Below are 23,166 nucleotides of genomic sequence, written 5' to 3' on the forward strand. Positions count from 1 at the left end.
TTAGATACTTCAATATAATGTGAAGATGCAAGAGAGCATGTATACAATAGCTGTAGGAGTTATACACTCCACTAACTGATGGTATATGTGTTGTGTATTAGATGTTGCAATTGAGTGGCCTGATCTTTATCTCAATAAGATGACTGTTGTGTAGAATTTTATTCAAGTTAGTATAAAAGTTATTTGGGTTAATATTCCAGCAATCGTTGTACCACCATCCTCCAGCTGGTCTAGCAGGAGCATACAGTAGTGCACAGTTCCCATCCCATCGATCATTGTCACTGTCTTTTGTGGTGAAATTCATACCATTGTGACGTGCCATTAGATCAGGCGTGGTCCCCTGGAATCCACTAACAGTTAGGTTGTATTTGTCTTTGGCTGACCCAACCTTAAATTGCTCATAATGGAGGGTGGTTCTGGAACCATCTCTGTATTTAATGTCCATTCTCATTTCCCAACCACTTTGACCAGTGAGACAATGGAGGGCTCTTAGTCCATACCAAAATTCTCCAGTCAATTCACCAAATCCATCTTCATACTCACCCCAGTTCCTGTTAAAGTCAACAGATCCATCTTGTCTCCTCTGTACCACTAACCATCCTCCTCCTCCATTGATAGTGTCACAATACACTTCTGCATTATAACATTTCACTCCACAGAAATTGACCATGGTGTACACTCCTGATTTCCTCTTGTTGAATACACTAGTGTTGAAGCCAAGACAACAACAACTTTCAATAGGAGCATTTGCTTTAGGGCATCCAGCTAGAGCTGTTACTATCCCAATAGCCAGTAGTAGTATTATTGTAGTAATAGTAATAGTAGTCATTGTAGAGCTACTGATCAACTAGTGATCACCTCACAATGTGATCTCTTTTATACTAACAGTGTGTGGTGTGTGGTTATTATAGTACATGCGTGTGTTATAACATGTACATATATGGTCAAAATGCATGCAAGCTTATCATATTATTACATGGTTCAGGAGTGACTTGTGTAATTTAGGCACCTGCTGTTAGCACCTTGTATGGAAAGTATTATATGGTCAAATGTATAGTTTGGGTAATCATTTAACTACAACTATACAAGGTATTGTAGAGTCAAGTGATTCATATAACTAAATATGGTACCTTGAAATAATATTATGTTTTGTGTTATACCAATTTCCAGATTAACATCATTACTTATTATGGCACACACCAATGACTGTGGCTGATCTAACAGTAGAGGTCACTGGAATTTACCATAAAAGTCTGTAATGCTCACCATTCAGGCTGATTGTTTACCAAGTTTTGTTCATTGATAAGTTCTCATCACATCGCATATAGAAACTTGTGTAGAACTCTATTACTATACATGTTCACAAAACAGCTATTCAAAATGATTGTTATGCACCAAAAACTCTATTGGGTTATGCATGAAATCTCATGACAATCTTTTCAATCAATTTGTATTAGTTAATGCAAAGCAAATAATGATCTTTTCAGAAACTGACGATCATAGGCGGCGGAAAGGAGGGGGGACTAGGGGGGCTGAAGCCCCCCCTCAGAATGATATTACACCGAAATTATCTTTCTTGGAGTGGGGCTGACAACCGTGGTCTGATTTTCATCCCAACAAAATGACTGCCTTGTGTGATCCCTCTCAAGTCACTGTAGAGATGATTAGGGTTTATACTCCAGCAGTTGTTAAACCACCATCCTCCTATTGGTTGAGTAATGTCTACTGTGCAATTCCCTCCAGTCCACTGATCATTATCATTATCTTTAGTGGTGAAGAGCATCCCATTGTGTGTAGCAGCTATTGAACTGAGACTGTTTCCTGGGTACCCACCAGTGGTCCCTCGGTATCCACCTCCAATAGTGAGGTTGTACTTTTCTGTAGCTAATGCAACTTTGAACTGTTCAAATTGGAGGTATATACTCCTCCCATCGTTGTACTTAATATCCATCCTCATTTCCCAACCACCTTGACCAGTGAGACAATGGAGGGCTCTCAGTCCATACCAAAATTCTCCAGTCAAATTACCAAATCCTTCTTCATACTTGATCCAATTCCTGTTAAAGTCAACAGATCCATCTTGTCTCCTCTGTACCACTAACCATCCTCCTCCTCCATTGATAGTGTCACAATAAGCCTCAACCTCCAAATGATCATCCCTACAGACATTGGGAATGACATAAATTCCTGATTGTCTAGTCTTCATGGAGAACATGAAATGACCATATCCTAGATCACAACAGTTGTTGTACTATTGGTCTGTTGACCACTGGAGAGTGGTAGTATCCAAATAGCCATTAGTAGTATTATTGTAGTAATAGTAGTAGTAGCGAGCCCGAGTAGTAGTCATTGTAGAGCTACTGATGAACTAGTGATCACCTCACAATGTGATCTCTTTTATACCTGTAGCAGTCCATATTGTGATATAAAGCTACATCATTTTTAGAATCTAAGCAATTAATGTTCTAGACCACATGTCACATGTATTTGTATGGCTAAATAACTTGCACTTCCTTAAATCATAATTGTTGCTATTGAGCTATAATTTTACACTGCACACTCATATCCTTGATACATTTATTACATCCTGTACTAAAGGATATGTGGCCAACCATGCATGCTATTGTTATACCTACCCCATCAGTGCATATTTGGTAGACACTTTAGTGAATCAAAGTACTGGTATTGATGATAGTCTGATCAATCATCAGCAAGTGAACAATTTTGTGGAGCAAGATTTAGGTATGTGCATGCATAGAATTGCATGTTTTGTGATTGTGTATGTACTGCACTTCTAAATCCACTTGTGGTGTACATGCATGTGTGTACCAGCCTCACAACAGGGAACTGGCCCTGAGGATCTGCACTGACTCCTTGTACCTGTAGATGTGTCCCAGTGTTTAAAAAGGTGACCAAGATGTGGCAGTGAACAGCCAAAATCTTTGCTTTGTGTGTGTGTGTGTGTGTGTGTGTGTGTGTGTGTGTGTGTGTGTGTGTGTGTGTGTGTGTGTGTGTGTGTGTGTGTGTGTGTGTGTGTGTGTGTGTGTGTGTGTGTGTGTGTGTGTGTGTGTGTGTGTGTGTGTGTGTGTGTGTGTGTGTGTGTGTGTGTGTGTGTGTGTGTGCATGTGTCCATGCATGTGTGCATATGTACACATGTCTAATTATCTGTTTGTGTGTGTTTTTTGTATAATTTGCGTGTCTGTATTTATGTGTGTTTGTGTATGTGTGAGTGTGTGTGTGTGTGTATCTGTATGTGTTAACTATGTGTTTGCGTATATGTTTATGTGTTGTTTGTTTGTGTATTTGTGTATTTCACTGTGGTGTATGGTGTGTATTTTAATGCATAGCTATAGTGTGTTGAGTGTGCACATCAGTGGATATACAGGAAACAGGATATGTGTGTCTAGCCATGTACTATACCATTATTGATAACATATTACTTAATTAGCTAATAAGCTTACCAGTTTTACCCCATATAGTGTTTCACAACATATTTCATCATACGTAGAACAAAATCAATGATAAAGGCTCAAGGTTGAATTATTGCAAACTGTTCACTCTTGGCTGCACGAGATATTTTTATTTCCAGTTACTTTTACTTTTGGGGATATGTCCCTTCTACAGCCAAGCTGTTTTTGCATATCTTAATTAGTAATCAGTTAAATACAATGACCTTAAAATTGATAATACAATTTCTCACTTTTACTAGCTGTTACCAGAAAACTTTGTGATGATAGACTTCCATCATGTACAAGAAGCATATAGCTAGCTGATAACACTGATATTGAGTGACTAACTCCTAACCACTCCAGCTATTTATACCATTTGTAAATACAGTGGAATGACACTGCGGTTGACTTACAGTATTAAGTAGCTGAACTTTCTCCAGTATGATATGTTTATAGCTGAGCTAGCACTCTGTACAGCATGACTTGTAATGTAGCTGAGCTCTGCATAGGGTGACTTTTCTTTATAGCTGAACTCTCTACAAGGTGACTTGTATTAATTTAGCTGAACTCCTTTGCTCAACTAGTTGCATTTGTCACATGTCACTGCAGCCTAAACAGTAGTATATACCAAACACCAGTTCTGTATACATAGGCGGTGGAGACAGGGGGGCCATAGTCCCCACACTTTTTTGGGACACTGTTTGCAAGAAAGATCGAGATACTCTAATAGAACAGTCAGGATCTGGATACTCTAATAGAGCAGTCACAGTATTCAGAGAAGCAGTGTAGCAAATTACTTAGCTACGTATGTGTAGTTATAAATAAGGAGATGTAATTGGTGGAGAGCAGCTATTGTCAGCAAGTTGTGACCCCCCCTTTTTTTTTTTTGGTCTTCAACTTATAGCTGGCCTGGCCCCCTCACTCTTTGGCCTCCTCCACCGCCCCTGTCTGTATATGTACATGTATCAGTTTAGTTAACTGGGGATATGATGGTAAACATTCGCTATCTTATCAAGGAGTGCATGTAAGGTTTGTTTGGCATAATGTGTTGGTGTTTGTGGTGTCAGTGGTAATTTGGTTGCCATCAGATTCCGCATGTGAAGCTAGTAATGACCAGATCACATGTTCTCCTTTAACAATTTTCTTGTTGCAGGATACTATGCATGCAGTGCAGTGCAGTGCATTGCCATAGTAAGTAAAACTGTTTTCCCAAATTGTATATTTGTAATTGATATGAATTGTCTTCATCCTGTGGCCATTTCCTTATTATCTCCATAACCACGTCAGTGTTGGCTTGTTTCTGTTGGCTTCTCTCTGTTAGAACAATACATCACCAGCAAAATTCAATAAGGCATTTTGATAGCTTTTGCATTGTCCCAAATGTTATTGTAAGCCTTCAAATGGTGCTTTGTCAATCTTTCTTCATGTACTTCATATATAATAACCATATATGGGAGAGTGCAATGTGGAATATTTCACATTGGTCACATGTGCTTGTATTAGCCATTGAACCATGCACATGATGAACTGGATATACATGAATGTTAACTACTGTATAATGTGTTATGATAGGTGTATGAATTAGTAGACTAGTAAGGTAAAATGAATTTGTAGTTATTTATTATGTAGACACAATAATTATCCTCAACCTCAACATTTCCTTTCCATCTGTTTGTTCTAGATTTGCAAGTGCACCACAGGTTACTTCTGTGAACATGTCCAGTTATCCATTGGAAACTTCAGTGGTGAATGGAAGTACTACTAATTAAAGAGTGACTAAAATGCTGATACATTAGTTTTCCCAATGGCCTGTATATGTGACATATACTGGCCATTGACGAAACTTATATATCAGCATTTTAGTCACTCAATTTGTGGTTGGAATATAAGTATGGTTTTAGCAGGAACTGCCTTATTCCTGCCTTAGTTGTTAGCTCCTAAATGTAGCTACATTGCGTGAAAGCATGCAAGTATTACCTCAGTATCATGGTGAGCTGTTATGCTGTGTCAGAGCAAGGGTATTATCAATGTTATTTTAAATTCCTTTTCAGAAAAATGATCAGAAATGAGGACCATATATATGGAATGGATATCAACACAAGTTCCTTTCATTGATGTCATAGCCAGATATCTCTTTTAGGTTATCCCTTGTGCAACTGCCACCATAATATCATTTGCTACTCAAACTGTTCAATGTTCATATGTGCTGTAAAATAATAGTGTGTTTAGAATGAGATTATAGTCTTTTGTATAGTTCTAGCTATTAGTGCTTGTTCCAACATGTATCTAAAGTCATTTATTGTGAAGCTTGCATCAATGGCCACCATCAGTCAGTCAAGCTGTTAAAGCCGGTATGCAGGAGTTATGAGTGTATTATGTTGGATTGGTTCTCTTATATACGTACGTTTATAGGAGAATAAAGGCATTGAAGGTGGTGACTCCACATATACACTGACATGCACAAACATTCAATACAACCAGTGCCTGTGGTACATGTTAATTGTTAATTTAATCCCCATGGGTGCCCCCATCAATTTAGTAACAATGGATGGTAGCTATGTACTTTATAGAACTGTTTTCAACAGACCTACTGGGACGACTTGCTGAAACATTAATTTTGGCTGGCTACATTAAAATAGAAAAATTCTGTCAGCATTAACTAGCTTAACCTTCTCACAGGCACCTAATTTAAGTTTATATGACAATTTAAACTGAGGCAAATGGCTTGCCTGATAATTGTGTGGGGTATTCAGAGCAATGGTATGGTACTCGCAACCACAAAGAATAGTGTGCCCGTGTAGCCAGTTAATCCAGTTTTGGGTACCTAGTTGTGAGCATTGCTTGGTCACCACACTTGACTTGCTGACTCTTGCCCTTCCAACCCACCCATGATATTAACTATTATTTTAATTTTCTTTTTGGGTCCAGAAGAGGTTATGCCTATGGTTAGAACTCATAACTCCACTCCCAGACACGTGATAGTACAGAGTCCTGTACACCTGATTTTGTAGGGTTTGTAAAGTGGAAAATCTTGTGGTTTACTTTAACGCATTTTGTTTTAGGGCTCTGCAAAGCCTTTAGACTTACTGCATGCATAATAGTAAAGAATGATACAATCAAGTTGAAGGTTAATACAAAAAACTCTGGGATCCTGTACACCTACCAAAACAACCACCCATCAGTTGACGGAGGTTGGTTACATATATTTGTGGTAAAGTGAGCCACACTAAATACATGTAAATAGACTCTTGAAAGTTTATTATCAAAACACTCCACATAAATGTGCTATTGTTACTGTTAAGGTGTAGCAAAACTAAAGTGTATGATACACTATTATATTGTTGTGTTCTTACAAAGTGAAAGCAATCTTCACCTCCACTGTCACCTGTTCACATACATGGCAGCTACCCAACTGTCAGTAATTTCTATTACACACCATCAAATACTTATCTGTGCTGAGCAGTACTATCTGTAGATAAGAAGAACAATGATTTGTGTAAAAAAAAAGCCTCAAAGCCAGTTTATGGTTGGCTTTCAGTCAGTAGGGAACTTAGAATACAAGAAATACAAAACCAGCTAATTAAGCTATATAAAAAAGGTACGGCCTTCAACATCCTGGATGAAAAAGTTACATAATTAAAAGTGGCAGCCATGCAATGATGTTATGATAACAAATTTTAACAATGGCTGTGTGCATTGTTAAAATGTATTATCGTTAAAATCATTGCAGCCATTTCTTGACTGCCACCTTTTATTTCACAACTTTTTTCACCCAGGCTTTTTAGCTTGGCTGTTTTTGCATGATTTGCACTTCTTTTTGTATTTTTATTCCCCAAAGGCAACCATAAACTGGTTTTGAGGCTTGTTTAAACACAAATAATATTATGCCGGCAAATTTAGCTAAACTATTTCTCTGTCATTCTTCTATGGTATGTTTACTATAGTGTGAGCTTCTTACTAATCATCTCCTTGTTGTTTGAATCTTGTATAGTTTCATGATTAAGCTGTGACTGTGTATGGCTTAATGTTGATATGTCTACAAGTGGTTGTGTACAATTGGAAGGTTCCCTATGTCATGTTGAGTAAATAGCTATTGCATGCATGACCAAACCAACAAAGTGCCAAGTACAACAACATTTGATTGCATTCAATTTGTATTGTCTGTGGTACCAAGTGTTTGCTATGCTTATCACTATGATGTTATTGGAGATGCTACTAGCTAAGTAAAACATCAACTTCTATTTCAAATTATTAAAAAAGTTCAATTAAAAATTTGTGATCTTTTTTACTGTTCTGCATGAACAACCAGGTACTTTAATCATAATAAAACAATGTCCATTTGGTTCCACTTGGGCCATGGGGTACTCAGAGATAATAAGTCACTCCCTAGGGCTCCTATGGATACAAATACATGAAAATAGTAAGAAGAAAATATCCTGACCGCCTGGCAGACTCCTGTAAACGTTTGAGCATTAATCGGATGGCTGCAGGTTCGAGGCTGCCCAGGCCCAGTCATAGATTTTTTCTTCTTTCTCCTACTTTTCAAACATACTTAGTGCAGTTAATATAAACATCTTAGGCCTTTTTCTGGTATACAGGCTCTGCCTTTACCAGGTACTTTAATCATAATAATGAACAATATACAATGTGTTGAGCCATAAAACTTTATAATTTATTGTGATCAGATTATCCAGCTATCTTATATCAAATATTGACCTTCATATGTATTCTTCCTACCTACACACAAAGAATGGTTCATTCATTAATGATACAAGACAAATCATTTTGATTCTACAGGATGATTTGCTTAATATGTAATAGTGAAATTTATAGCAACATTAATAATATACTATCTGGTACTGTGCTATGCTGACTTTTTTCTTTGATGCTAAAGGGTATTTCCCTTTATAACAAGTAATACACTTTGATTTAGCAGTATAAATTTTCTGCTTAGTAGTATATCAGTATTAGCATGACCTTGTGGTGGCTTTGAATCACTAGTCCCTCATTTGTACGTGACAACTAATCATATCAAGACAACTACACATACGTACATATCTGCAACAAAAGTGCTGTGTAAAACTGATATTTTAAATCATGGCATATACAGACCTCCCTTCAGCACCTGTCTAACACAGATAAAGTCATTGGGAGATTGCAGTCCAAATGGCGTCATGAATGGAAGAACATATGCATAGCAAACTTAGGAAATACACCGTATGTATTACATGTACTTACTCATTAAATAACCAAAGCATATACACAGCTTATGACTGAAACGTATGGTTGCAAAACTGTGTTGAGCATAAATTTCATGATGCAATAAATTTTCGGATCACAATATTGGGGCTATTCAGTACACATTTACACATGCATGTGACCAATTGTGGCATGCTATATAAAGAGATTGTTGTTAAACCTTATCACATGCAAGTACACAAGCACTTGTTTATAATATAACATCATTATTTCATGCTGGGGCTATACAAAATTGTCAATAAAATAAAAGTACAATGTTCTATATCAATGCATTACTAGTTATGTGAGTAATTAGTTCTATTATGGAGTTTGACTGTTAATCTAAAACTGTTAATGGAAATGTGTTCTGTGCTGGAATGACAATATGATTATCGGTGGGTCTACATTTAACCAACAGTGTGTGGGCAAAAAGTTCTGTGTAGTTTAACAAAATCCCTACAACCTTTTCTACTAAATTAATTTCAAAATTCATAGTAACACAAGCTACAAGGGGATTTTAATTGTGGTTGGCTTGTGTCCATAAACCTAATAAATAAGGATTGATGCTAAGCAGTGCCAAAGTTATAAAAGGATTTGTGTGCATGAATTACCTTATGGACATACTTTAAGAGGTTGAATTGATTCTTTCATCTTAAGAAAAGTCACCTGGTGCTCCTTGGGTGTGTGGCTTACAGAATGTACGGCCAGGTGGTTCGTTTTACATTGGTTTGTAGCTTGCTGTGGACAACATGTGTTGGTTAGTTGTGATATTCATTGATTTAATTTGTACTCCAAAAATGTGTATGTATACATGTATGAGTGCAATATGTACTACTACACTAAGTCTACCTGAATATTCATAATATATACAGGTCCTCATGTAACGCGTTACCTAAGTAATATAGTTACTGTAACGAATCTAATATTACGTTATATTATTACTACAAGTAACGAAGTTACTAATCTTGTTAGTAATCCACTGAGTAACGCCTAGCCACAACGAAGTAATGAAGCCTACTGAATGAAGCTTATTCACCAGCTTCTTACTTATAACCAAGATTTGCACATTCTGCAACAACGCAATCACGTCACGTGATAAAGCAGTAGTTTCACACGTGATAGCTTAAGGCTGTGGACACAAAGTAACATAATATGTAATATTATATAGTTACTTTATTTTATGGGTAATGTGTAACTGTAACTAAATAGTTCAGTTGCAAGTAATATGTAATATGTAACTAGTTACTTTTAACAAGTAACTTGCCCAACACTGCAGGTCCTAATACATACATATATGCTGCATATCATTGCTGTGTGATTATATATCTACTGATAGCTTGAATTAGTTAATGTTTCAGTCATTTTAGTGATAAATTTGCTAGTTGTATACATATACTTACATAACATTTGATATAATTTTACTACAGCCTTTTCAATGTCATTTACAAGTAAAAGTTATCAAGTGAAAATACTTGCAATAGAAGGTATCAGAGGGAAGGAATTGCTTAAGGTTGAATTTAATGAAAGCAAGCGTCTTGTCAAGGAATTTGTTACCAAGGATTATAGCATCAACCATGCCTACACATACTTCACTATTGACAACAGTGGAACTGTATACATAAAGGAGAATTTGCCAAACAAAAACCGGCGGTACTCTTTTCAAGTAACAGCATTGTACACTGTACTATTGTACTCAGGAGAAACTCACACTGGATTTGCCCATGCTGATGTCAATGTTCAGGGAATTGGTAATGTGTAGTGATGTAATTTTGCACAAAGGTATTCCCATGATACCATGCATCTAGTCCCTATTTTGAAGCCTAATTTAGCAAGTACTTTGTGTTATATGATTACGAGAGGGACTCATGTGTAGTAGTAGTAATCATGCAGCCCAAAGTTAGGGGTATTTTCTCTATGTTATATTAGATAGATTGTAATGATTCTCATTCAGTCCATTATTTAGCTATGTAACTCCTAACTAACTGTTAATATAGAGAAGTAGTAAGATAATGAAAGTGTAACCTTATGAGTATTTACTCTACACAGTACAATAATCTTTAGTTGCAAAAGCAATCTTACTGATGTGTACTTGACCGGATCTGCGAAAAGGGGTCTTATAGCCTTTCCAATTGCATGTACTTGGCAATCCATAACTTGACTTGTGAGTAAGGTACCAGCCTGAAATTTGGTTACCTTACACTCCTAACATAGCATTATTTCAGGATGTAATTTTACGAAAATGGGTTAAACACATGATGAGTTATGACTCATCAAACTTGGAAACTTGGAAAGGCTATAAGACCCCTTTTTGCAGATCCGGTCACAATTTAATGTTTGAATTCATTATTTAGGGCCATTGCATTTTGACAACTCAACTTACAGAATTATGTTGCTAGTAGAGCAGAGGGTCAATGATTCAGTGTTTGATTTTGGTCAACACATTGTAATCAGTACTGATGATTATCATGACATCCACTATCAATTTCCTCAACTACACTACAGCTATTACTTTCACATTGACAACACCACTGGTAAACTGTTTATTAGCAGAGCTTTACCCCCAGCTAAGACATTTAGTATCTATATCAGTTTCAATTACAATGCAACTCTGATGAACGGTACAATAATAAAAGATGGCACTGGAGTATATGCTATAATCACAGCTGCTGGTAAGTTATCACTGTTTCAGTTTCCATAGCAATACATTCTATTTTTAAACTTAGGTTGTAAATATTCATTAGAAGCCAACACAGTTTGGAAGTCAAGTCTTCCTTGTACTAGTCAACGTGTGCCATGTAGTAAAGTCACTAATACTTTTGGTAGTGGCCACATCACCAGGTTCTGCGGTGTTGATGGCAAATGGTCAGCACCAAATTACTCTCAATGCAAAGTAAGGGAACAACCAGGTACATTTGTCATAGCTTGGATAAATTTTGATGGTGTGTCTGGCTTGATAAACCTGTTGAAGAATATCACTAGAGATGTAAGTGTGTAATACAAACTACTTCATATCATACATAGTGAGCAACATGCTAATATCCTGATGAGTCATGAGCTTTTTTGTATACGCAATCACAATCATTATTATTTTGTTTTATAGCTGTCAACTCTGTTTCCTACACATGGTATTACCAAAGTTACTGTAATCAGTGGTTCTTACTTGGAACCACCTCACCATGATTACCACTGTTATGCATTTACAGTTGGATTAAAGTTAACAGTCAATTCGTTAATATTCAATGGTACCTCCTCCAACAACGTCTTGAAATTGGCAAATCATCAGCTTAATGTGCAACGTATCATTGGTGGTATTCACACATGTCCAATAAGAGACACTCGAGGAATTATAAGAATATTTAATGTTACAAGTGAGTGTAACAATTGCATGTATGTGTGTGTGTGTGTGTGTGTGTGTGTGTGTGTGTGTGTGTGTGTGTGTGTGTGTGTATGTGTGTGCAGTGCATGGTATGATATGTAAGCATTTAAAGATAATAAACGACTCAAAGAATATACTCAAGAAATGTAACTATTATAGTAAAACACAGTATAACGTGACTGCTATTTGTACCACAGGTACTTGTGAGGACAAATGGACACAACATGATAATGGCGATGATGACAACTATGTTGTTCATCTGTGTAGTGGAGACAACTGCAACTGTACCAACTACAACACTACTGCTAATGTAAAGTTCATAGTTGTTTGTTATCAACCATCTGGCATATCAGCATAATATCTAGCTATATCTAATTTACATTGTCTGCCATACGCTGATGCGTGGCCTACTTATTGTACTTTCAGACTGATTCCTGCAAAGAAGTGCTGATGAAGAGAAAGAAATTTGCGCTGCACAGACAGAGCAATCAAGGTCCCTTGGTGCATTCTACAGTTTCAAAAACATTTTGTAAGTTCCATAAACTAAATGTTTGGTTTCTCATCCATCAGTGTTCAAAATGATGTTAACAACGCAAGTTTTAAATACATAGGTAGCTAAACAATTTAAAGAAACAGCTCACATGACTCAGCACTAAAGCTTGTACTTCCAAGTCCTAACTATAACTAATGATAATACTGTTTCATAGCTGCACTTAGCCACAAGTCATTTATACAGCAACACAGATGGGAATGAGAAATTAATAGATGTGGTTGTGGTTTCATGCATTGTGCATGTTGATTATTATTTCAATGCTTACATATACATGCTTTCATATACACTGTATCTGTCATAATAGCTACATGCAAACATGTGGGAATCTTGTATCCAATAGCCTGCTACACCTTATGATATATAGTAAGGTGTGCGTGGGATCTGTGTAAATGTATGCATATAAGTATGAAAGTGATATATGTAAGTGGTCTGATTATCATGCACCCATTCTTGATTTTCCATACCAATGAGCCAATGAATTGTCTTATACATACACTGTATAAATGATGTGTGCTTTGCACACAAAAATGGTGTCATGGGGCACATTTTTGTGAGCAAAACACACTTCATTTATACAGTGTATAATGTACAGGGTATCATGTAGCATGTTGGCTGATAATGTATGACCAGTAAATGTCATTCTCATCGCTACTGCATGCACTTGTAGCTGTCAGGGTGTCAACTAGTAATATACGTACCTGTTTGATAGTTTAATCTCATAATTATATTTTTTTGTTATTCCATGTATTGGGTATGCAAACCTTTGCTTGTGTGATTAAGTTTAGGACATAATCTTACATTGTTATTGTAATGAAAGACTGCTAATCGTATCTGCAGTTACAAGTGGTACATCAATATTATATAGGCTACAAATATTATAGGCCACATGTACATGTGTATCAAATATTTGGTAAATGAATGGATAAGCAAAGCCAACTGTCTATATGCTGGTCACAACGCACATTTATATGTCACAGTTGTTAAATGTTGCAAGGCATAACACATAGCTATGCTATACGTGTACCACTGAAGTAGCTATGTGGTGGCTCTCACTTGGTGTAGTTATGTATGTAATGGACATATGACTAAAAAGTATTTGACAACTTTATTAACAGCTAGTTTGGAAGTAGAAAAAGCTCCATCCTATTAGTTATTATTCATACATTGACATAGTAATCATTCCTTAATAATATATTGTCGTGTGAATAACATTTATAGTTGTAGTGCTGATAAGCCACCATGAGTGTTTATTGTCTCATATCAGTTTGTTTAATTTTTTAACAAACCCAAAGCCATTTTCAGTTTTTAGGCACGAATATAGCTCCTAAGCTCATAGTACTGAGTGTGTTTATCTGTACATTAACTTTCGATACTTCCATATGCCAAACTGAATACTGAGTTTTTAAGCTAGTTTCTATATTGGTTAACTATATAGAGATGCTTACAGTATCATCAGGCAAGCCTAAGCAATATCAGGAAACCCTTGCTGTGTAATATTGACTGGTATGCTAAATAAATAGCTGTAGATCATAAAATAATATGCAAGTAATAGACTACCATGTTTATACTTGTTTGCAAGGTATTCATATACAATTATAATAATTTGTAAGCAAATTGGTCTCACTAAGGGTAGCTACATCCAACTACTGTATTAGTTGCCCACAGTGTTTCTATTACTAAATAGGTTGACATTTTGGGATGCAATATACACTGACAGGACTTCATAGTGGGTGGCATTTGCAAGGCACAAAATCTTACCACCACCATTTGCATGGTGATATCGTGTATCTGGCAATGGTTTATAACATTTATGTACACATGTACACAGAACACAAATATACTCACTAGTGTACACTTGTGCATGCATGCAGGCATATAATCCAGGTAAACCTGATCTTATTTTATCTATTAATTTTGGTAACCTATATGTCACATATCAGAGTAACAGTGTATAGACCTTCTGTCACAATAAACCCTTGTATACTGCTGGTGTGGTTAAGCAAGGAGAAGAAATAAAATGTTGATATCAAACTACTATGCTGCACAGTCATATACAGCAAGTAATAGCAGAAATAATAAAACATGGAGTGTGTCATGTGAAGAGTAATCCATGTGAAGGTGACAAACAAGTATTTAAGTTTACATGCCATTGAAATTGATTGGATATATTTTTCTTGTCACAGCAAACAAGGATGATAGTGAGGTAATCTCTGCCATTAAACGATCATCACCTTGACTGCATGGCTCCAAGTTTCTCATACCTAATTTTTGTTTGACCTGGACAGAACTGAACTAATAAATGTTTGTTTTGTTTTGTGCTTTGTGATAAAGTTTATTACCATCTGTATACTACTTGTGATGTATGACTTTATGTTAAACACATTAATAAAACATTAATCAATATAGACATGGCTACTATTAAAGTGTGTATATAAACTGGCTAGTGTCTATAATATGTGTATATGTCTGCTGTACTGTGTACACTACACCACTGAGAACTACAATAATTCACAATATTGGCATGTAACCAGCTCATATACAATTGTATAAGTGTAATACTAGCCTCTAACATATTATGTAGCTCCTTGTAATATATATATATATAATATATTCATGTAACATTTTGTATATATGTATCCAATGTTTAGAGATGAAAGAGAGTGCATGGGCTACACTCAATGACAACATGTAGCACTAAAGCCACGATAACTAGTTAAATTTAATAATCTCTAGCCAAAATACACTTCAAGTATTAACAACATGACAAAGTCTTTCAAGAATGATATTATTAAATATTGGTCTAGATTAAATTGATCTGATGTGGTCTGATGGTACTCATGCAGGTCACGGTATAAGGTTGTGGAATGCATTACATGTTAATATATATAACATCATGTAAGATATCATATCAAGACCAAAAGTTTTAGAGTGTATATGTAGGAGCTGTATATATATATATCTAATCCAAAACAGCCAAGCTGTAAAAAAAGAGTGCGGCCCTGAGAAAGGCTATGGTGAAAAAAGATGTGAAATCCAAGGTGGCGGCCAAGAAATGGCTGTGATGGTAGGTTAATGGTAAAAATTTTAATAACGACAATTCAAGTGAATTTTGTGCCAAGACCAAGCGGCACCAAATTCACTGAATTGTTGTTATTAAAATTTTTACCATTAACCTACCATCACAGCCATTTCTTGGCCGCCACCTTGGATTTCACATCTTTTTTCACCATAGCCTTTCTCAGGGCCGCACTCTTTTTTTACAGCTTGGCTGTTTTGGATTAGATTTCACTTCTTTTTGCATTTGTATACCCCAAAGCCGGCCTATGGCCGGCTTTAGGGCTTTTTAACCTGTCATTTTTTTCTTTACTACAGGAAGAAGAAAAGATGAAGCAGAGTGATTTCTTTGTAGCTGACCTCTCTGCAAGGTGATCCTTCTAGCTGATCCCTCTACCGGATGACTTGTTTGTAGCTGAACTCTCTACAAGGTGATTTGTTTGTAGCTGAACTCTCTACAAGGTAACTTCTTCTAGCTGATCTTTCTACAGGGTGATTTGTTTGTAGCTGAATTCTCTACAGGGCGATTTGTTTGCAGCTAAACTGCTGAACTCTCTACAATGTAACTTCTTCTAGCTAAACTCCCTACGGGTGGCTTGTTTCTAGCTGATCTCTCTACAGGGTGACTTGTTTGTAGCTGAACTCTCTACAAGGTGATTTGTTTGTAGCTGAACTCTCTACAAGGTAACTTCTTCTAGCTGATCTTTCTACAGGGTGATTTGTTTGTAGCTGAATTCTCTACAGGGCAATTTGTTTGCAGCTAAACTGCTGAACTCTCTACAATGTAACTTCTTCTAGCTAAACTCTCTATGGGTGGCTTGTTTCTAGCTGATCTCTCTACAGGGTGACTTGTTTGTAGCTTAACTCTCTACAAGGTGATTTGTTTGTAGCTGAACTCTCTACAAGGTAACTTCTTCTAGCTGATCTTTCTACAGGGTGATTTGTTTGTAGCTGAATTCTCTACAGGGCGATTTGTTTGCAGCTAAACTCTCTACATGGTAGTTTCTTTGTAGCTGAACTCTCTACAATGTAACTTTTTCTAGCTGAACTCTCTACAGGATGACTTGTTTCTAGCTGATCTCTCTACATAGTGACTAGTTTGTAGCTGAACTCTCTACAGGATGACTTGTTTCTAGCTGATCTCTCTACAGGGTGACTTGTTTGTAGCTGAACTCTCTACAGGGTGATTTGTTTGTAGCTGAACTCTCTACAAGATAACTTCTTCTAGCTGAACTCTCTACATGGTGACTTGTTTGTAGCTGAACTCTCTACAATGTAACTTCTTCTAGCTGAACTCTCTACGAGTGGCTTGTTTCTAGCTGATCTCTCTACAGGGTGACTTGTTTCTAGCTGAACTCTCTACAGGGTGACTTGTTTGTAGCTGAACTCTCTACAGGGTGATTTGTTTGTAGCTGAACTCTCTACAAGGTAACTTCTTCTAGCTGACCTTTCTACAGGGTGATTTGTTTGTAGCTGAATTCTCTACAGGGCAATTTGTTTGCAGCTGAACTCTCTACATGGTAGCTTCTTTGTAGCTGAACTCTCTACAATGTAACTTCTTCTAGCTGAACTCTCGACGGGTGGCTCGTTTCTAGCTGATCTCTCTACAGGGTGATTTGTTTGTAGCTGAACTCTCTACAAGGTAACTTCTTCTAGCTGACCTTTCTACAGGGTAATTTGTTTGTAGCTGAATTCTCTACAGGGTGATTTGTTTGCAGCTGAACTCTCTATATGGTAGTTTCTTTGTAGCTGAACTCTCTACAGGGTGATTTGTTTGTAGCTGAACTCTCTACAAGGTAACGTCTTCTAGCTGATCTTTCTACAGGGTGATTTGTTTGTAGCTGAATTCTCTACAGGGTGATTTATTTGCAGCTGAACTCTCTACATGGTAGTTTCTTTGTAGCTGAACTTTCTACAACGTAACTTCTTCTAGCTGAACTCTCTACAGGATGACTTGTTTCTAGCTGATCTCTCTACAGGGTGACTTGTTTGTAGCTGAACTTTCTACAGGGTGATTTGTTTGCAGCTGAACTCTCTACATGGTAGTTTCTTTGTAGCTAAACTCTCTACAATGTAACTTCTTCTAGCTGAACTCTCTACAGGATGACTTGTTTCTAGCTGATCTCTCTACAGGGTGACTTGTTTGTAGCTGAACTCTCTACAGGGTGATTTGTTTGTAGCTGAACTCTCTACAAGGTAACTTCTTCTAGCTGATCTTTCTACAGGGTGATTTGTTTGTAGCTGAATTCTCTACAGGGCAATTTTTTTGCAGCTGAACTCTCTACATGGTAGTTCTTTGTAGCCGAACTCTCTACAGTGTAACTTATTCTAGCTGAACTCTCTACGGGTGGCTTGTTTTTAGCTGATCTCTCTACAGAGTGTCTTGTTTCTAGCTGAACTCTCTACAGGGTGATTTGTTTGTAGCTGAACTCTCTACAAGGTAACTTCTTCTAGCTGATCTTTTTACAGGGTAATTTGTTTGTAGCTGAATTCTCTACAGGGCGATTTGTTTGCAGCTGAACTCTCTACATTGTAGTTTCTTTGTAGCTGAATTCTCTACAATGTAACTTCTTCTAGCTGAACTCTCTACATAGTGTCTTGTTTGTAGCTGAACTCTCTACAGGGTGATTTGTTTGTAGCTGAACTCTCTACAAGGTAACTTCTTCTAGCTGATCTTTCTACAGGGTGATTTGTTTGTAGCTGAATTCTCTACAGGGCGATATATTTGCAGCTGAACTCTCTACATGGTAGTTTCTTTCTAGCTGAACTCTGTGCAATGTAACTTCTTCTAGCTGAACTCTCTACAGGATGACTTGTTTCTAGCTGATCTCTATACAGGATGACTTGTTTGTAGCTGAATTTTCTACAGGATGATTTGTTTGTAGCTGAACTCTCTACAAGGTAACTTCTTCTAGCTGATCTTTCTACAGGGTAATTAGTTTGTAGTTGAATTCTCTACAGGTGATTTGTTTGCAGCTGAACTCTTTTACATGGTGGTTTCTTTATAGCTGAACTCTCTACAAAGTGACTTCTTCTAGCTGATCTATCTACAGGATGACTTGTTTCTAACTGAACTCTCTACAGTGTGATCTGTTAATAGCGGAACTTTTTACTGGGTGATTTGTTTGTAGTTAAACTCTTTGCATGATTGTTTCTTTGTAACTGAACTCTCTACAAGGTGATTTCTTCTAGCTGATCTCTCTACAGGATGACTTGTTTCTAACTGAACTCTCTACAGTGTGATCTGTTCATAGCGGAACTTTTTACTGGGTGATTTGTTTGTAGCTAACTCTTTGCATGATTGTTTCTTTGTAACTGAACTCTCTACAAGGTAACTTCTTCTAGCTGATCTCTCTACAGGGCAATTTGTTTGTAGCTGAATTCTCTACAGTGTGATTTATTTGAGCTGAACTCTCTATTAGGTACCTTCTTCTACCTGATCTGACTACAGGGTGACTTGTTTGTAGCTTGAATCCCTACAGAATAACTTACAATGTAATATAACTGAGTAAATTATAAATGCAACTGAATGCTTTATTAGGGTGACTGTTCTATTAGAGTATCTCGATCTCGCATTTGCTGCACCTAGTTGCCTTTCGAATCATAACTCAGTGATTTGTAATCCGATTCTTCTGTACTATTGCAAGGACTTTCTATGATGATTATTCCAGCTACATGCTGATTTTCAGCTCGTTGCTCTAAGCGGTTTGCCTGGTAGATACGAAAACTAATAGTTTTTCTATTCATAAAAATCGATCGCGTAATTTTGACACAGGTTGGGTTTCGTGTAATATCTCCATGGTCTTTATCCCGATTCCTTTCAAACCACAAAAAGGCACTCCTACGATGGTTGCTCCACCTGCATATCAATTTTCAACTGATTCCTCCAAGGCGTTTACCCTGTAGGCGTGACAGACCTTCGACCTTATTTTACGCAAATAATCGGTCATAACTCCGTGAATGTTCATCGGATTCCTACCAAAGTTGGTACGGAGATCCGCCTTAATGAGCCCTTTAAGTGTGCCAAATTTCAGCCAAATCCGAGCACGCATTCGTGTTTTATGGCGAATTTTGCGAAGTGTGCGAAATGAAGAAGATGAAGAAGAAGAAGAAGAAAACGAAGAAATTAAAACGAAATTTTGTTCGCTCGTATCTCGGAAATGGCTGGAGCGATTTTCTTTAAATTTGGTATGTAGACTACCCTAACTGGGCGGCACATCTCCAGCAAATTTGGTTCCAATTGGATAAGGGATCACAGAGCTACATAGGTGTGAAAATTGCGTTTTCTTTCTTCCTGTTAATATACTCACGGTGTGGCGCGCCGGCTTCTTGGGCCGCACGACACACTATCGTGTGTCTTGATAACTGGTTATATGGCACTATACTAATATACATAATAGCAGTCATGTTAATCAGTATTAAGTGGTGTCTAAGACACTAAGTCATAAAAAATGAAGGGTATCACATGATCACAGGTATATAACAAAAATTTTGCTTGTGTAAGTGAGTATAGCTACATGTATTTTACTACGTATCAGATTTATACATTAACAGCCATGCATGCATAGAAAGCAAAGCATTTAACTTAACTGAACCAACAGCTTATAAATGAATTTGGTGTAAATAGCTTGGAAGAAAGAAAGCCGGTAATCCAAACCTTACTCAATCTATGCATTAGCTATGTGCATCTTACCACTGTGTACTGCTTAGGTTATGACTTGAGGGTAGACCAGGTATTTCCACTCCATGTCAATTGTACAGACAACACCCTTGTGTTATGTGTACGCTACATACAAGTAGCTTATTATATGAAACACTACGCTGCCATATAAAACCAGTTCTTATTATAGCATAGCATCCAGTTGTCACTTATAATCTACAATGGTAAGTGTCTCTGTAGTTGTAAATGTGAGCTCTCAATACTTTTTGTAGGCTAAGTACTTGGTACAATGCCTTGTTGTCAGTTTATTGCTAGCAACAACTGCCCATGGTCGACCAGAAGGAGCACCACCTGAAGCCTGTGCTCAGATTGCTCCAATGCATGCTGGAATTTCTCCATCTACTGATCCATTACCATACAGTGTAGATCTCAGTGATTTCACTGGAGATGAATATGTTCCTGGAGATACTTACCAAAGTAAGACATCTACAAATAATGTTTCTACTTGTTGTGTTATTTGTCAGTGTTAGCTATATGTAGTTATTTACAAATAGTATCATACTGCCTCTTATCTACTTTTGCATAGTAACACTTTCAGGAGGTGCAGACAATCCTATTTTCAGAGGGTTTTTGATACAAGGAAGAGTAGCAGCTGATGGATCACCAACTGGCCAGTTCACTGGCTCAGCTGGTGTCTCACAACCACAATGTGATGGAGATGTAAGTCATGTCTGAAAGATATACCAGTTACTCTAATAACTGTATCTATAGACAGCTGTTACCCATGTGAACAACAATGAGAAGACTTCAGTCACAGTTATGTGGACTGCCCCAGCTGCTGGCAATGGTGCTGTTATCTTCAGGTACATAGAGCAGATAACATGTCAGTAAAGTGTATCAGCACTCTATTTAGATTTGCATTTGTGGATATGTTTGTTCTATTCTGGGCTAATATGGAGACATCTGCAATACAAGAAGATACTGAGATCAGTGCTGTAGCTATGTAGGGATCATTATGTAGTTTAATGTATACACAGCTGCACCACCTACTACTGAACCAACTACAGAGCCACCAACTGACCCTACAACAGAGCCACCAACTGACCCTACTACAGAGCCACCAACTGACCCTACTACAGAGCCATAAACTGACCCTACTACAGAGCCACCAACTGATCCTGGTCCAACTCAACCACCAAACTGTGGAGACATAACTGGTGCGTACATATCTATATAATTTTATGGCAAGAGACCACAGAATAAATGTTCTTCACCATCTACACTAAACTGATATTTATATGCAGCTTATTACATTAGTCTTTTAACATTAGGTCTGCCAGAATGTACTGAAAAGCTTTGTAGGCGTCGCAGTGGTTCATATGGATATAGGTTCCAAAGATGTTATGTGTAAGTGATATGAGATTATACTTATCTACAAGTCAGAGATGGAATTATCTTTCCTTGTACATAGTGTCAAGGATTCTTGTGGAAACAGATGCCAGATATCAAACTGCTTAAAGTGCTACTATGAAAGAGTGCGAGTAAAGCAACCAACAAGACCTCGTTGTGAGCCATGTGGCAAGAGGTCAGACAGGCAGTGCTGGTACAAGTACTATCAGTGTCGTTACAAGTATTCTGGATACTCCGTGAGTCTTTTGATTGTGGTATATCAGTTGACCCTTAGCTAATACGAGATAAATACTTTTTCTTAAACTATACACAACCAATATCCAAGTAAATCTGTTGTTTACAGAGGCACCAATACTCATACAAGAGAGTGTTCAAGTGCACTACTCGTTTCAGATGTCACTAGAATTTTAAGAGTGCCAGGACTGTCAGTATGATGGATTGTGTGAAACTGTTTCTAAATAAGCATTACAAGTTGTGTAGTCACGTATTTAGTTATTGTTATTGTAGTTGTAGCTCAAGCCACAAGTACATATATACATCATGGTTTCCAGTAACCCACTAATGCACAGTCGGATGATGCAAGTACACATACATCACAGCTTATGTATGTTTCCTAGTCAGCTGTTCAGTATAAATATTTTTATAGAATTGCTACCAGACCGTTACTGAGTAATAAGCTAGACAATCCCAACCACATGCAAACAATGCATGACCTATGCTGAATTATGTAGCTGTAAATGTAAGCAGTATGAGCAAGAGGACTGTACTAACACAGTAAGTACAAACAAGTACGTACTTAGTACAAAGTGTTCATGCATTGTAGAGGAGAATTAGGAGATTCAGCATACATGAGGGTTACTTCTTTACTAGTCTTGTCACTACCATCCTAACTTAGCTATAATATTAGTTATCTTATATACTACAATAAGAGTTTGTAAACTTACATTTCTATAATGAGTTGTCTAAATAGTATCAACATGATGGTACTAATGTAGCATATACAACAACCAAGCCTAGAAACCGTCCAACTCACAGGAAAACTATAGTACTAAACATTGACAACCTTGTTATTAAGTGGAGATCTTCCAGAATATAATATTGAATGTTGCACAATCACAGACTACCGAGCATTCATAAAATGCTGTAGGTCTAGAAACCATACCAATACCAACTTATAGTACAGTTCCTCTATTCAGGACACCCTCTACTTACTATGTAAATAACTGCATTATGTGGGCAGAGGCAGCTAATTTGAAGGCAGGGTTAAGCCTTACCACCTAGCAGTAGTACATATATTATATTAACACCTTAACTTTTGCTGTACCTTTGGTTTGGGCTAGTAGCATGCAGCTGATTTATAGCAACTAAACATGCATGCTGAAATACGACCACCATCCTTGGACTAATACATCTAAAAACATAACTT

The 23,166-nt window shown here is 37.2% G+C and overlaps 4 protein-coding genes and 1 long non-coding RNA gene across 5 annotated transcripts; 3 read left to right on the forward strand and 2 right to left on the reverse strand.

Moving 5' to 3' along the window:
• Positions 1–97: 97 nt before the first annotated feature.
• Positions 98–829, reverse strand: LOC136248549 (fibrinogen C domain-containing protein 1-like). Its single transcript, XM_066040319.1, has one exon. The coding sequence runs from the start codon at positions 827–829 to the stop codon at positions 98–100; it is 732 nt and encodes a 243-aa protein (XP_065896391.1).
• Positions 830–1,567: 738 nt separating this feature from the next.
• Positions 1,568–2,206, reverse strand: LOC136248550 (fibrinogen-like protein 1). The gene has a single exon (XM_066040320.1). It carries the CDS (start codon positions 2,204–2,206, stop codon positions 1,568–1,570), a length of 639 nt encoding a protein of 212 aa, XP_065896392.1.
• A 906-nt stretch (positions 2,207–3,112) lies between these two features.
• Positions 3,113–5,708, forward strand: LOC136251314 (uncharacterized). The gene is made up of 2 exons (XR_010699007.1): positions 3,113–5,438; positions 5,501–5,708. It is a non-coding gene; the product is annotated as an uncharacterized lncRNA (long non-coding RNA).
• Positions 5,709–9,298: 3,590 nt separating this feature from the next.
• LOC136251290 (uncharacterized) lies at positions 9,299–14,989 on the forward strand. The gene is made up of 8 exons (XM_066043733.1): positions 9,299–9,444; positions 10,115–10,435; positions 11,039–11,356; positions 11,411–11,670; positions 11,788–12,055; positions 12,261–12,373; positions 12,490–12,592; positions 14,800–14,989. The coding sequence occupies exons 1-8, from the start codon at positions 9,384–9,386 to the stop codon at positions 14,850–14,852; spliced, it is 1,497 nt and encodes a 498-aa protein (XP_065899805.1). The 5' UTR covers positions 9,299–9,383; the 3' UTR covers positions 14,853–14,989.
• Positions 14,990–20,536: 5,547 nt separating this feature from the next.
• LOC136251300 (putative defense protein 3) lies at positions 20,537–22,258 on the forward strand. Its single transcript, XM_066043744.1, has 9 exons — positions 20,537–20,554; positions 20,603–20,807; positions 20,917–21,050; positions 21,102–21,193; positions 21,244–21,306; positions 21,366–21,547; positions 21,662–21,737; positions 21,802–21,976; positions 22,084–22,258. Exons 1-6 carry the CDS (start codon positions 20,552–20,554, stop codon positions 21,475–21,477), a joined length of 609 nt encoding a protein of 202 aa, XP_065899816.1. The 5' UTR covers positions 20,537–20,551; the 3' UTR covers positions 21,478–21,547; positions 21,662–21,737; positions 21,802–21,976; positions 22,084–22,258.
• The last annotated feature ends 908 nt before the right edge of the window (positions 22,259–23,166 follow it).

Source organism: Dysidea avara, chromosome 3 (assembly GCF_963678975.1).
Source record: "Dysidea avara chromosome 3, odDysAvar1.4, whole genome shotgun sequence".
Lineage (NCBI taxonomy): Eukaryota > Metazoa > Porifera > Demospongiae > Dictyoceratida > Dysideidae > Dysidea > Dysidea avara.

What these genes read in the sequence shown, in the direction of transcription:
- LOC136251290 (XM_066043733.1), top strand. Translation starts at nt 9,384, where the DNA reads ATGTACGGCCAGGTGGTTCGTTTTACATTGGTTTGTAGCTTGCTGTGG. An exon ending in GCTGTGGACAACATGTGTTG is followed by an intron (nt 9,445 to 10,114) that starts GTTAGTTGTGAT and finishes ATTTTACTACAG; the next exon opens with CCTTTTCAATGTCATTTACA. An exon ending in TGAAGAATATCACTAGAGAT is followed by an intron (nt 11,671 to 11,787) that starts GTAAGTGTGTAA and finishes TTTGTTTTATAG; the next exon opens with CTGTCAACTCTGTTTCCTAC.
- LOC136248550 (XM_066040320.1), bottom strand. Translation starts at nt 2,206, where the DNA reads ATGAAGACTAGACAATCAGGAATTTATGTCATTCCCAATGTCTGTAGG.
- LOC136251300 (XM_066043744.1), top strand. An exon ending in TCCTGGAGATACTTACCAAA is followed by an intron (nt 20,808 to 20,916) that starts GTAAGACATCTA and finishes ACTTTTGCATAG; the next exon opens with TAACACTTTCAGGAGGTGCA. An exon ending in GAGACATCTGCAATACAAGA is followed by an intron (nt 21,307 to 21,365) that starts AGATACTGAGAT and finishes TAATGTATACAC; the next exon opens with AGCTGCACCACCTACTACTG.
- LOC136248549 (XM_066040319.1), bottom strand. Translation starts at nt 829, where the DNA reads ATGACTACTATTACTATTACTACAATAATACTACTACTGGCTATTGGG.